This window comes from Gymnoscopelus braueri, assembly GCF_963280865.1.
Source record: "Gymnoscopelus braueri genome assembly, chromosome: 16".
NCBI lineage: Eukaryota > Metazoa > Chordata > Actinopteri > Myctophiformes > Myctophidae > Gymnoscopelus > Gymnoscopelus braueri.
Genome location: NC_137616.1, coordinates 20,982,342 through 20,997,501, shown reverse-complemented (window position 1 = coordinate 20,997,501; position 15,160 = coordinate 20,982,342). Strand labels below are relative to the sequence as shown.

At 39.9% G+C, this 15,160-nt stretch overlaps 1 protein-coding gene across 1 annotated transcript; it reads right to left on the bottom strand.

The window, feature by feature from the left end:
- Positions 1 to 6,099: 6,099 nt before the first annotated feature.
- Positions 6,100 to 14,777, bottom strand: fam167ab (family with sequence similarity 167 member Ab). The gene is made up of 3 exons (XM_080453904.1): positions 14,641 to 14,777; positions 9,094 to 9,722; positions 6,100 to 6,550 (listed from the first exon to the last, which is right to left on the bottom strand). The coding sequence occupies exons 2-3, from the start codon at positions 9,454 to 9,456 to the stop codon at positions 6,293 to 6,295; spliced, it is 621 nt and encodes a 206-aa protein (XP_080310030.1). The 5' UTR covers positions 9,457 to 9,722; positions 14,641 to 14,777; the 3' UTR covers positions 6,100 to 6,292.
- Between the last annotated feature and the right edge of the window lie 383 nt (positions 14,778 to 15,160).

Sequence of the window (15,160 nt, the reverse complement as noted above, 5' to 3'; positions counted from 1 at the left end):
ACCATAATGGTCTGTGATGCACATTACCTCTAAAATATGAAATAGTTGGTCAGCTCGTGGTTCCACACGATAAAAAATGAACTGTGTCATCAGTAATAAAAAATGTTCCAGTGAGTATCATTAAGAGGGAGGACAAGTAAAGCATCAGCTGACTTGGCAGGTGCCCATAGAATTCAAGATGCTACACTGACTGTCATAACATCTTTTGGACAGGCACACCTTGAAGACAGTTGTGTCATCAAGATAAGGAAGAGGTGGGTCCTCTTCCTCAATCCTGCTTGATTGCAACCCTGAAGGTGTCTAGAACAGTCATTTACAGTCATTTATACTTCTTGTCTCATTAATGTTAGTGACAGATTAACCTTATTTTGCATAAAGACGCATGAACCCATTTTATTGCATAATTTAATTATGGGGAATTGATTGAAATGGTTATTTTAATGATTTGATATGTATTGTGACGGCCCCCCGGGCCTTCTGTGTGCTGGGTCTAATCATTGTCTGTTGCAGTGCTAGTTTGGAGGGTGGAGTCAGAGACAATCAGGGGAAGGGCCAAGGCACCTGGCCATTGTCTCCCCAAAGATTATAAAAGACCTGCTCTGTCCATGCTCTCTTCAGAAGAGCACTTTATTTCAGTTAGACTTTGTTGTGGCCTTAGAGCCAGGCCATAACAGTATATATAAATACCATAAATGCCACATTAAATGGCCTTTTAGTGCAAGATTTTAAAACTCTTGATTCACAGGCAAATCAGCCCACTTTTTTATATATTTATTTTATTTCACAAGAAAAAAGGAAAACATCCACCTTTAAACAGTGCTTAACCACATGAACCCTAGCATCCCTATACTTGGCACACTAGGCAAACATTTGTCAAAGATATGCAGACATGTGGTGAAAATAGCTCTACAAGCTTGTAGAACTGCTATTTTCGATAGATTAGATATTTGATCTTTTAAGTAATACTAGGTAACTTTAAAACAAAAACTAAAGTTAAATTGTATATCTTTTGTGAGTGGCAAATGTTTCACAACACCCACTCCATGAATTTCACCCCCGAAAGCCTTTTATAAACATATTTTCTATTGAAAGTTGAGAGGGACGTGTTTCCCGCGAAAATGACGTCATCCGGACGGAAAACGGAAATGCACCGGTTTCCTGTTTGGCCAGGAACTACCGCACCGGTTTCCTGTTTGGCCAGGAACTACCGCGCTAATAACAAAAAGGAATCTCACGCTGTTTTTAAGAGATTATAGGATTTGAAGATGGAAAAACAACAGCAAAAGAAAACACAGCACACTGTAACTAATGCTCCACTGGCTAAGAGAAACGATCCGCAGATTGAAACGCTTCCGTCTTCCGGTGAAAACAAATGGAATTCTGGGTAATGCAGGCATCCACTACAGGCCTGCAATGACGGTAGTGACCAGCAGAGGTTGCTAAAAATCGTTATTTGTGGACCTGCATTGTATTACTTTAAAGGGAAATACCACTCATTTTCAACATTGAACTATGTCTTTAGTACACCTTAGAGCTGTTGTGTGGAAATAAGAAAAAAGTCCCCCCCCCCCCTTCTATGTTGCCTAGAACTGTATAATTGATTGATTAAAGACATAGTTCTGTTGAAAATGAGTGGTATTCCCCTTTAAGTGATTAATTTGTGTAGTATTATAGTATCATGTAGCTATTAGTGTCACAATAGTTTGATATGTAGTATCATAATGTAGTAGTGTCATAGTAAATAGTATCATATGTAGTAGTATCATTATGATAGTGTATTATACTATTATTTATGCTACTACATGATAGTACTAGTTTACTACTACTACTACTACTCTTTGATATGTATTTTGTTCTTGCCTGGATCATGTCGTGCTGCCTTCTTCCTGCAGTTAATCCCTGATGAGAGGAGATGTCCTGAGCATAGTGTGTGATACCGTACACTCTGGGACTCTCGCCAGATGGCCAACCTTTCCACACGGCACACCTCAGTGAAGGTGTTCTACAGGCCTTTCATGCTCGGGTTCACACGACACGGCTTGGCACATCATGGTGAGACTGGCTTTTTCATAGCTTTGCCTTTGTATGTTCCTGGACCAGAATGACAGCTATGCCAGATAAAAGTGGCCCACGGGTCAAGGAAACAGATACAGATACTATTGACTCTTGGGACACTGCCTTTCTCTGTGCATAGTACATCTTATGTCCTGGTGCAGACTAACGCCTAATTTAAGCTTTACTTTGCTGCAGCCCGCTGAAAATAACAGATTTTCGAGCGGAAAACGTGACATAATGCTTGAAATTATATCTATTTGGCAAGCGACACCAGCGTATAAGGCTATGAAAGGTGTGCCCTGGCAGAAAAAAAGGTTTGGAAACACTGCTCTAGGCTATGTGTTGGAATCTGACAGCAATGCTTCTCCTACAAAGTACCATCCTTTAGGCAACATATAATATTTGTTTTTGTGAGATACCGTATGTCCTAGGCTAGCAAACAATACAGACACTGGATTTTTACAAATCACAAATGTGATAGAATGCTGGTTATCTTTGTGGATTGCATACCAGACTGAGAGAATAGACCGGAGCAACAGGTTTCATTTTGTTTTTAGACTGACAATTAAAATAATCTAGTTTATCAGTGTCAGATTTCCTATGTATGTAGTAGTGATGTGCGGGTCAGGTTTTTTCATGACCGGCCCCGCCCCGCCACGGAACCCAACCCGCCTCAACCCGCCCCGCAAACCCATATATAAATCTATGTGAAAGCATAAATTATGAATGAATTACATTTTTTAAAGGAAGTTACATTTTTAATAAAGGGCACTTGGCTGGTTTTATATGCTAATGAAATGGTTACATGGTTAAATTGGAGAACATGGCTTGGTTTTCTCGCCGAAATAAAGGCGCTACTCTTCTGCTAATACTTGCCAAACTCCCTTAAAGCAATTGACAAGTCCAAGGTTCCACACTGAAATGGCAACTTGTCAAAGTGGCATTATACTGTAGTTATAATCTCTGCATGTATTTTTTCCCCCTTTTGAGCAAATCCCAGTCACACCAACTAGTAGTTTTGTCTTTATTGGTGAAAATTATAAAGATTGCAATGTCTGTTTAGAGACAGACAGTGTCAGTGTGCATATCACTGGCAAACGGTGCACATCTTCTGACCACTGCACTGGCCATTTGTGTGTAAAACCTGGAAATGCCAACACGTGAAAGTTGCATTGTTGTTCATTTCTGCATGTACAAAATGTATATTTTTGAAGCTTAGTTGCACCAACATTGTTCTTGTCAAGTAGTTTTGTTGATCTTGGTGATGATCCTGAAGATCGCTGTGCTCATTTAGATACATGCCTACTGTACACTGGCCTGTGCCTTGCGTTGCCTGACATCCTGGCCAATGTATTTAGGCACAGCGAGTCTAAAAACAGGGTGCATAGTACACCGTACATCCAGCCGCCTCACGCTGGTTGGTTCCCAAGGCTATGTCCACTTAGGACCCGCATAGGGAGCCTAAGGGCCCCCAGTGGGTTGCCCTGCACAGGGCCCCTGGGGATAGGCCTGCACGCCATCAGTACATCTGTTTACACCATTCCGACTGCTATCGCTGAAGTTCACACCAGCCACAATGCAATGCTTATGCCAGCAACACTCACCAGTGATTGGTAGGAATACCAATACATGATGCTCATTCAGAGGGGACTTTCAACAAGGATGAGCTCACACAAAGCTGGAGCTCATGCATGAAATTCTTAGCTTCAACAAAGTCATTCATGACATGCCACAGCGACACAGGTATCAGGATGCAGCGCACAAGTAGTGTCACGTCACAACTCATTTTCATAGCACCATACTTATTTACCACCCGTCCACAAAACTGCGTAGACAAAGCTGCACAAACAGATTTGCAAGACTAAAATCACGATGGGGCCTATTTACAGAAAGGAGGTGACAGTGATCATGTCATTCACACCAGTGCATTATTGTTGAAGAACATATCAAAACAATTGGCCATGGGGTCCTGGCTGTTTCTTGTGGTGTTCTTGTCTTGATAAAGTTTGGGAGACTGAATTGTCAGTGAGGAAGTGCAGAGAGACTTGTGTGTCCAGGATATTTTTCATGTTTTTAAAGACTTGGATCGTTTTGGAGCATACGATTCCCAGCACTCCAAATAGAAGAGAGTGGTGTGCAGGCTTGTTTTTCAGCTTTGCATCTAGCACTTCCGGATCACAAATCACATTTTGGTTTGTTACATTTAGGATTGTATTCAATGGTGGAAACTTTCCATGGGAATTAAAGGGAATACTATGTGGAAATTCACAGGAATAAAAAGGAAATATAGGGGTTATCAACAGGGTTATACTTCTGCTGAATTCCTATGAAATGGGATGCTGGCAAATTATCGGCACATTATGATCACATCAGTTCAACAGAATTTCCATTCAATGGGGATATTTTAACCAAAGCATTGCCTCATTTGTTTTCCAAAAAGATATGTTCAATATTATAAGGTAAGATGTTTTAAAACTGAAATTGGGCAAAATAAAAAAAAATCCCAAGCTTAACTTCCCAACCCTTACATTTATACAAATTGAAATAAAGAAATAGACTCTCCCCTCACAGGTGTTTCATTGACTTTGTCTCAAGACACAGCCACACACACACACACACACACACACTCTCTCACACACACACACACACACACACACACACACACACACACACACACACACACACACACACACACACACACACACACACACACACACACACAATCCACTCACATCGTTTCATCTCAATCTGTACCGCCATGGTCACGTACAAATTAGAAAAGTGTTTTTTCACTTGGAGAATAGGAGTGATGATCTGAAATTCTCACTGTCTAGATTCCTGGAACAGCTCTTTTCTTCTCTTGTGTTGAATCATGTCCAACAGTATACTGCCTTTTTCTAGTATACAGACACCATATGACCCAGATCTCCACTACTTTCACAAATGCATTAACCCCCCACCTCCACCGCACCCCATAATAATTTAAACTGGCCTACTTTGTCAAGGAAAGCGCACATGCAATTATAGTTAAATGCCCGCATAAGAAAAAGGTCCTGTGCACTAGCTCTATGTAATCTTGTCCATCTAGTTTTTGGTAGACAGTGAGTTGCAGATGAGATAAATGGAATGTTTTCCAATTAAACCAAACTATAAGGCAATTTCTTCTCGGCTGTTTATTTCCTAACAAATGCCCACATTTCAGTGGCCAGTATAACTGGAAAAACTGAGTTGAACAATTACTGTATGTGATTTAATCATTAGACATTGACCAACATTGAAGTAAAACATTTGCATCATCACAAAAATGTTTTTTTACAAAAGGCAGGACTGATTTACCTGAATTGCTACTTACTGCAGATGGATTCATTGTGGAATTTGAATAGACTCAGTGGAGCTATCACCATGTTTATCACTATTCCCCACTACACGTCTTGCTACTTGTCAGCTAAAATGCACAATGGCTTTATAAATGTAATATTAAGGCATCTCTTACATGTAAACACAACACAAAATAACGACGACATATGAAGACGTTACTTTCATGTAAACAAACAACAGAATTAAGCTTAACCTAAGCTTCCATGCAGAGAGCATTATGCAGCACAAATCCATTAAAAATACTTTGAGCGTGTTACATGGGACTTATTGGGAAATGTTTACAAAATCAAGCCAAGCATGAAAATGTTTGAAGTGATGAAGCATGAATTATGGAGTTTAAAAACATATACCGCAGACCGGAGAGAAATAAGTAAATCATAGACATAGTAAGAAATAAGATATGGTTTGTTAAAAACATCAGATCATGGTAGCCTAAAGATCTCTTTAGAGCTGCTACAACTTTTAAAACAGAGAAGTCTACAATAGCTGCCTTTTATCTTAATTAACCAGTACCACTTAAGCCCTATTCAAAAACATGTTATGCCTATAACATGCCCCAAATAGGGATGTCACGGTGAAAGTGGTTAAACATCAAAGCTACAGAATTTTTAATGCGCTTAATCAATACATCTAAAACAACATTACATACAGTTCTTGTTTTAGTCATAGGGATTTTACAATGATATTGCATTCATAAGTTTGCTCTCATACTTCAAAACGTTAATGTTATATTATCATTCAAATATTAGTGTTTTGCCACTTATTTGGGGGCCCACTTGCAATATCCTCACGGCCCACCAATGGGCCCCCGGCCCACAGGTTTGAGAACCACTGGTCTAAAGATGAGCGACTGGCACTGCTAGCAGAGTGAGAAGCGTCTGGAGTTGATGTTCATCTTGGTGACACCGATGAGACGCAGTGGGGCGGAGAGGCCTGGAGTGGCGGGACACTCGCACAGCAGATCTGACAGCTCGTCCCGTTCCTCCAGGACAAAAGTGGCATCGTTGAGCATCCGACGGTGCAGCTGGCACGCCTGTTCGATCTTCAGCTTGTTAATGTCAGTGCGGAGGCGCATGAGCTGTCTGGCCAACTGTTGGTCCTGCAAGCGCATCTCCGTCTGCAGAGAGAGTGGGAGGAAGGGAAGGGAAGGGAGAAAGCAATGATAGAGAGAAATTGTGATTAAATGATATGCAGAGGAATTTCACAATATACAATATAGCTTTCTGTAGCTCTGGTCCAGAGCGTTAGAAGGAGTTCTCCTTAACGCTATGGTGCTTTCCATTCTTTCCCCTCGCACCGCGGTAGCGCAGCCTCTCGTCTGTAGTCAAAATAAATAATACACTTTTGCTACTCACCAAAACAAAGATGGTTTTATGGAGTTGAAAGCCTACTCTACTAAGTGGGAACACTCGTAGCCCCCCACCTCACGTCTAAAATACACTTTTTGACCAGAAAAGAATATATTTCACCGGAAGGAAGAATCTGGTCAATGGGAAAATTCCATTGACCAGATCTGTAGAGGGCACTGTGGAGTAACCAAAAATATTGTTTCCTTCCGGTGAAATATTTTATTTTCTGGCCAAAAAGTGTATTTTAGACGTGAGGTCTCAGAGTGTTCCCACTTAGTAGAGTAGGCTTTCAAGGTGAGTAGCAAAAGTGTATTTTTTATTTGTACTACAGACGAGAGGCTGCGCTACCGCGGTGCGAGGGGAAAGAATGGAAAGTACCATAGCGTCAGGGAGAACTCCTTCTAACGCTATGGACCAGAGCTAAGCTTTCTGTATAGGAAGGCAAACTGTACTTGTAGTCTAGTGTTTAGTCAAATCTGAAGTGGTAATTAAACTCTGTGTGTTGGGTTGGTTTGTGTGTCCTCTTTTTTGTTTTAAGTTTAATGTATATGATAGAAATCCGCCTCACTGTCTAGTTGTGAGTAGGTGGAGTTGGGGTAACTCTGCAGCTATTTAGTTCAATCATCATTTAATCATTTCATCATATCATTTATCTTTATGGAGTTTAATAAAGACACCAACTATGTGAACTGGCACTCTGGTCCCCTGTACTTTGATGTGCATGCTGATGTAGGGTTTATTGGTGACTAGCCATTCCACTTACCACCCAGCCTGCTATCGTTTACAGTATAAATGAATAAAGTAAACTTCCTGGAATGTACCCTAATTTACTGTATACCAGAGGCTATTTTTCAGAACGGATCGGTTTACTTTTTCAGCTTTTAGCTCCATTTCACAAATGATCAATCATTACGTCACACATAAGCTTAATAGAATCTGGGTTGAGAGAAAGTTCATGCCATGTATGTGAATGTGAAAAGAAATGTCACAATGGGGCATCCCCAATAAAAGCCACTTTGCACAAACGCTCATCATTGTTTTCCTGTCCACTGTTTTGGGCAAATATTTGTGGCCACGTACTGAGTCAATATGGGTCTGAATTCTAATGCACTGAGAATATACTGTACTCCTTGCATGTTCAGGGTCCACATCATTAATCCAAGCATGCAAACTCTGAATGAATGTGCCACATAACTGTGCAGCATGAAAATGATTACACTTGCAGGAGCTGTTTATGAAGATGAATAGGATCCCTTATTCCTGTCAGTCACTCACATTCACTTGAACTTGAATAGCATTCTTTTCACAGCGATAGCACGCTGGATGTCGTCTCTATTGTTCCACCCTAATTGGCTAATGAGCAGGAAGTAATTTTCTCTCCTGCATTTCAATAACCCTCAACTTCAACTTTATTGTCACTGGTGTAAACTTGTCACAAGTTTACACCAGGTTGAAAGGAGTCGGTAAAATTATTTTGTGCAAGGTTACTACAAATTAGTTGCATTAAATAAAGAGTAAATCAAATTCAATATGCATAAAGGTAACAATAATGGAATTTTGATATTAATGTGAACAAATAGACTATGTTTGGTAGTATATTTTGCACAATTTAAAGGGTTTTATTTGAAGTATATGAAACATATTACAATTTGTTTAATGATCATCAAGTTGCAGGTATCACATATTCTGTGATTGTGTCATTATTTAGCCATTTCTGTGATTTCTGGGTTTTTGTGCCTTCCAGCCTTAACTTGGCCTACACTGTGATGTACAAAGCATTTCAACCATCACTTCTGACACGCTTAAAGTTGAAACTTAAACTTACAGTTTGATAATCCTCCATTGGCTGCAATGTAATGTAACCAACACTAGAGCATGAAAGCTATGAGTGTTGTCTATTGCTGAGAAATGGCAATAGGGGGGCAACAGTTAATCAAACTAATTTATTTAACCTTTTTTAACCAATTTTCATTTTAATAAAATGTATAGATTTTGCTGGACATTTTATTATATATTTTTTCTCTTTTTTCTTGTCATTATAGGTGACAATAATTTTCTACTCACAATATGTCATGATGCAAGGTGTTGTGAGCTTGTAGATTGTCTATTTTCGGTATTTTTGCACAACAGCGTTATAAGTATAAAATCGGTATACTTGGTTAATCAGACCAAAAAAAAACGTTTTCCCATCGAGCCGTTGATATAAAAAACAGGCTTCTCGATTATTCAATTAATTGAAAAAGGATATGGAATAATCGCTAAGAAAATGATCGATAGTTGCAGCCCTGAATGACAGTAACCAAAGCCTTACCAGTTCCTTCCTGAGCCAGCTGAGAGCTTCATCAATATTCCCGAATGCCTTCAGGACTCCTGATGGCAACTTGCACTGAATGCCTTCAGAACTCATTAGAGCCTCTTTGGGTTTGTCAGACTGCTCTTTAGGTCCCCCCTGCTCTGTCGGGAGCTGGCCTTGTTCAACTGCAGGATCTCGGAATGTCTGGCTATCTAAGCGCGCTTTCCACTCCACGTAAGAGGGTCTCCTGGTCTCCAGTCGTAGTTTTTCTGTCAGGGCCTTCAAGGTCATCAGGTCATCTGCGGCTAATTCTTCGTTGTCTTCTTCCAGATCAACTCCGCTGTCCACAGTGATGTGAGGAACTGAGGTTGCCTCCATCATTAATATGCAAATTAAACACCACCTCTAAAAATCTGACTGGGTCAAGAAGAATGATCAAGTGGTATGTTCTTCATGGATTCCACAATTCCTTGTCAATTCTGATCACAAGCTAGGCTTCAGTGGTGTTGTTCTGATTACCTATATCTAAGTACAGTTAATTTTTGATGGATACTGACGTAGCCCAAAGGTTATTGAGGAATCCCTCTCCAAACTTTTTGCAATGTGTCCCTTTGGAGTCTACAGGTTATTGTAGGTAACATCTGGACCTGTAACGGAAAGAAAGAAAATATGGAATGTTTTCATATTTGCTATTGCGTAGTCAAGCATGTTGCATAACACAATGAGGCATCTGACAAAAATGCTGAACCATAAGGCTTGTTCACATTTTATCGGATAAGTTATGTGTCTAGAATCAAATGCAGTGGTCTACGACGTGATGCATCTAATCTCATCAACATACTTAGTCTGTATCATTATGTCACCATACTGAATTTACAATGCATGCTTAGCTTACAAGATAGTACTAGTGCCTACATGGCATCTTCTGAGACGGCTCTCTATTCATTCATTGTTAACACCTGTTATTATGTAAAAGGACCACACTGGGGAATACACCTCTGGTATCCCTACTGATTCTCACTTGACAGGAACAAGTCGTTTCTATAGCAACGCAGGCACGCGCACACACACACACACACACACACACACACACACACACACACACACACACACACACACACACACACACACACACACACACACACACACACACACACACACACTCTGAAAATGAGTCAGCTTTTTTTTCTGCCTCCCATTCCTCAGGGCTTATACTTCAACACCCATACTGACAGTGGACTGATTGGTGGTACATTCACAGTTATAAATGAATCCTTGTATCAACAAGCTAAAAGCTAGACTAATGCCTTGTGACACTATCATGCATTTTAGAAAAATAATAAGGGTAACGCAATGTGAAGTATTTTCTGGGCATTATGATGCATGGGTGAAATCTGGGTGAAATCAATTACTGTAGTCCTAGACTGACAAACTGAATAATGGATGTTATTGCAGTGGAGCCATATATGTTATACTTTAAAGGGAGATCTAGTAAAACCGATGATACTCAGCTTTATCTCCCCCAGAAACCAAATAACTAGTCTAAACTAGTCACCCTCATGAACTGTCTTGAGACATAAGAGTTGGATGGCACAAAACTGCCTAGTTGAATGAAAGCAACTTTGAAGCCCCGCTGATTCCATCAAAAAGATAAAAAATGGTCTTGGCAACCTGCCCACGCTTGTTAAACCCCATGTCAAAATCCTTTGTGTGCTCTTTCATTCCGCCTTTAATTTGACAAGCAGGTAAATGGAATAGTAAAAGCCAGTTTCCTTGTGCTGTTGCCAAAATCAAGTCATTTCTCTCTGTTCAAGGCCTTGGGGAGTCATCCACGCCCTCTTGGATTACTGCAATTCCCTGTACACCGTGACTAGTCAGTCGACCCTGTCCTGCCTGCAAATGGTCCAAAACGCTGCGGCCAGGCTCCTGACGGGTACCAGGAAGAGGGAACAAATTATCCCTCTCCCCACTGGCTGCTAGAATGGTTTAAATACGATTTTAAGATTCTCCTGATTGTTTATTAAGCTCTAAAACTGGCCCCCACCTATATCGCTGAGCTTTGAACCCCTCCTTCAACTCCCAGGTTCCTCAGGTCTGACTTGGAGCTCCTAGCTGTATTTTTATTGATGTTTTCTTTTTTATTATTATTTTTTTTTACTGTTTTTATTGATGATTGTTTATTCGTGCCCTTGAGCTTTATGTCTTGTTGTTTATGTTTATTTGTATTCGTGATTTTAGCTACCTCCTGGTCTTTACAGCACTTTTGGTCAACGAGAGTCGTCTTTAAATGTGCTCCATAAATAAATTTGACTTGACTAGACTAAAACGTCCTTTTAGATGAAATATAGGGGAATGAAAAAGAAAACTGAAAACTAAGCCATGCTGTGGCAACCATGACAGCGGCAGCGCAAACATTGAATCAGCTTCTGTTCCTCTCACCAACTTTTCAACCACTCACTATGTGGTTATACGGCTCAGTTGTTCCATAATGGGCACTGCAGACAAGTAGTGAAGTCATCGCCCTTGTATCTAATGATAGGCTTGGTTGTTTTGTAAGGTAAAGTAGACCTCTCTCTGACTGTGCCGAGTAGCTGACTTATAAATGATTAGGGAATGGCTCCTCGCCTTTTTCTCTACAGGAATCGATGCTCCGTTAGAAAGCATTAGAGGAAAATCCATGGCACATGCATTTTTAAAGACATTGTATGAACTAAAAGAACATGCATGTGCAGGAAGGAAGTGATTTTGTTTGTAAACAGGAACTGCAGAGTAAAGATATGAGGAGAGGGGAATGTGTATGAATTAGTATGTGTAGAATATACTGTATGTCAGCACGTATACATAATCGTGAATCTCGTGCAGTCAAATGAAGAGGATCAGAAGCAGTTAATGCCTAAAGTATATTCCATCACATAACATTACATACTGTATTTGGCATTGGCAGCAAGCACTTTCGAATAGACCAGCAGGAAATATTTTAATTAAGCCAACATTTGCATCCTGAATATCAAATAGCAATTTGGGGCCAATAATGACACTAATGGGTCAAGGGCATGAAAGACCAATTCTTCCCATTATGTGTATTACAGTATGTATCTAGCATCCAAATCCCCATCTTCCACTCATAACATTCCAATGATTTCATGGCTACTGACTGCAGGGTTGGATTGCTCGGCAACATCCAGTTTCGTTGGTTGCCACACCAATAAAATATATATTGGTGGGTTTTGGACTTTATGGACATGCCAAAATCTGGTCTGACTTACAATGTCTGGGTGTATTTCTATCTGGGACATGTACAGTACGGTAGTAGTCAGCATAACAAACATGATGACCGCGTTGTAATGGCTGTAGGCTCACTGTATCTTTCCATATCCTCTCTACAACGTGTCTTTTCTCTGGGCCGATTGAGAGGTGCTTTTCATACTGCAGTGTTTATTGTGCATTGACGCGCACTCAGTATCACATTCAATTAGCAATCAAATTCCCACAATGGAAAATAAGCATGTCTTCTTAATATCGGCATGTACAGCGAGCGGGATTCCCATCGTAATACATTACAGCAGTCATCTTCACCATACAACTGAGAGACTTAAAGAGGTGGTGCCATGGTTTTGCACTTTTTCTGTTTTTCATGTGTCTATGAGGTTGATAGAACTTCATAAAGCCCCCCGGTGGTGTTTTTATGGTGTTTTATGTCTTCTCTGACTATTTGGAGTTTCTTCCTGGAGGCTGAAACCTTGAGGGTCAAACGTGCCAATAGAGAAACAGCGCTTTAGTGACATCACAAAGCCATACCCTCCCCCTCATTATCATAACACAACAGGTGTGGGCATGAGGAGGAGGAGGGACAAGGACAGGTGGGTGGTGCTAAGGTGGTGGAGGAGGTGCTAAGGTGAGAACCAGGTATACTTAATGAACTGGAGGCGTGTCCACATAAAAACATAATTTTAACAATTTCTGTACACTTTTTTGTTGTTGAAAAAAATCCTTACATAATAATAATACCTTATGATCAGGTTTTAGGGTTGAAAAATATCATGGCACCCCATCTTTAAAGCCTGAGTTTTACTTGGTTATGCTCGCACAGAAAATTGCAGATGTACAAGCTCACAATGTGTTGCAGCATGACACTGGTGCGTGCCACCACCACAGTATAAAACAGGCTTCAGTGTTCTATTTTGTTAAGTAAGTCCAACCCTTTCAACCTGTAACCTAAACCATTCACAGCAGGAAGAAACAAAAGCCCATGGTTCTCAGTGTCAACAGGTGTTCTTTGGAAGAGTCAAGGTTGTAGGTTATTCAAAGATGAGAAAACACATCTTTGTGCAGAATGCAGATGCAAAGATAAGAAACTGAAGCTTTTTTTTTAGCCTTTACTGCCTAGTCAAATAGCCTCCTTTCAAAAGTCACAAGAGCCATACTCATGTCATGTCATGTTCTATTTGAAGAACACATCAAGTTATATTCTATCTTGAGTAGACATATTTTATTAGGCTACCACTATATATAGTAAAAAAAACCTCCCTTACTCCTTAGAAGACTGCGTTTATGGAAAGACTAGGCCTACAGCAACTTCCAAAACCTGAATGAGGATAATAAACTGTGGCTACTGGCTATGATACAGTCGGTCATAAAGTTATAGTTTTCTTCCCAGTAAACCATATTGAGTTTTCTCAGTCTTAACTGATGATTTTTTTTGAATAGATATATGAATACAGCGCGTCTATCATTCACTCATTTGCATATGCAAAGAAAAGGAATTAGTCTCGCAGCAGTAGTCTAGTCTGTCAGTTTATTCTACACACCATGTGGATATTTTGGGCTCCTCGGGAAATAGCTACTGTAAGCATCATGGCTGTATTGTATCTAGCCCAAAGACCATACCATGCAATTTGAGTGCAAGTTACTTAACAAAATAGCCTGTAGTAGAAGGCAGTGGTGTAAAGTAACTTAACTTGTAGGCCTACTTAAGTACAATTTTGAGGTACATTTTATTTCCAATTTGGAATACTTTAACTTCAACTCCACTATATCTCAGAAGCAAATATTGTACTTTTACTCCACTACAATTATTTGAAAACGTTTAGTTACTAGTTACTTATAGATTTTGATTATTATTACAAAACATACATTACCCACTTCAACCATATACATTTTGGCTATTTGTAAATAGCTGATCAAGACACATTGTGAGCTTGTAGATCTGCTATTTTCATAAGATTTTTATACATTTTATACATTTGAAAAGTTGTGAAATGGGACCTATACCAATACTTTTACTCAAGTAAATTTTTAATTACAGACTTTTAGTATTTCTAAATTGCAGTATTTTTTTACTTAAGTAAAACATGCGAGTACTTTTTACCACCACTGGTAGAGAAGGCTGACACATCACCACCCCAGTTAACTGTGGCGCATGCATGCCACATCTGTTGTATGCTAAATAGCTAATAGACATCAATTAAATAAAATATATTCTGGATTTCAAGATATAATTTCAAGGTTTGCCAATCTGTAAAATTGGATAATTGCGATCATGCGAACGGCGTTTCGTTACTTTACCTGCAGGATTCTTCGCGTTGCGCAGTCGAACTTCTAGGCTGTGACTCTGTCTTGAATTGATTGATTGCGCTGCCTAGGAGCCATGATATGAATATGATCCTGTGATCCTTCCTGCACGTTCCCGCTCCAGTCCGGCTGTCCTGTCGGTCCACTTGTTTTTGAACACATGCAGGGACCGGAGGAGGGGCCGTTAGGTTGCGTCAGGTTGTGGTTGCTTGGAGACGTCGCAGGAATCCCCTGGCTATACCAGACTCCCAGTGGTGGAACGTAACCAAGTACATGTACTCAAGTACTGTACTTAAGTACAATTTGGAGGTATTTTTTTACTTTACTGGAGTATTTCCAATTTTCAGTACTTTCACTTCTACTCCACTACATCTCAGAGGTAAATATTGTACTTTTACTCCACTACAATCATTGGGAAACTTTATAGTTACTACTTGTAGATATAAATGATTATATCATAAAACATACATGAACCACTTCAGTCCTATTTTATACATAAGCTATTTGAAAATAG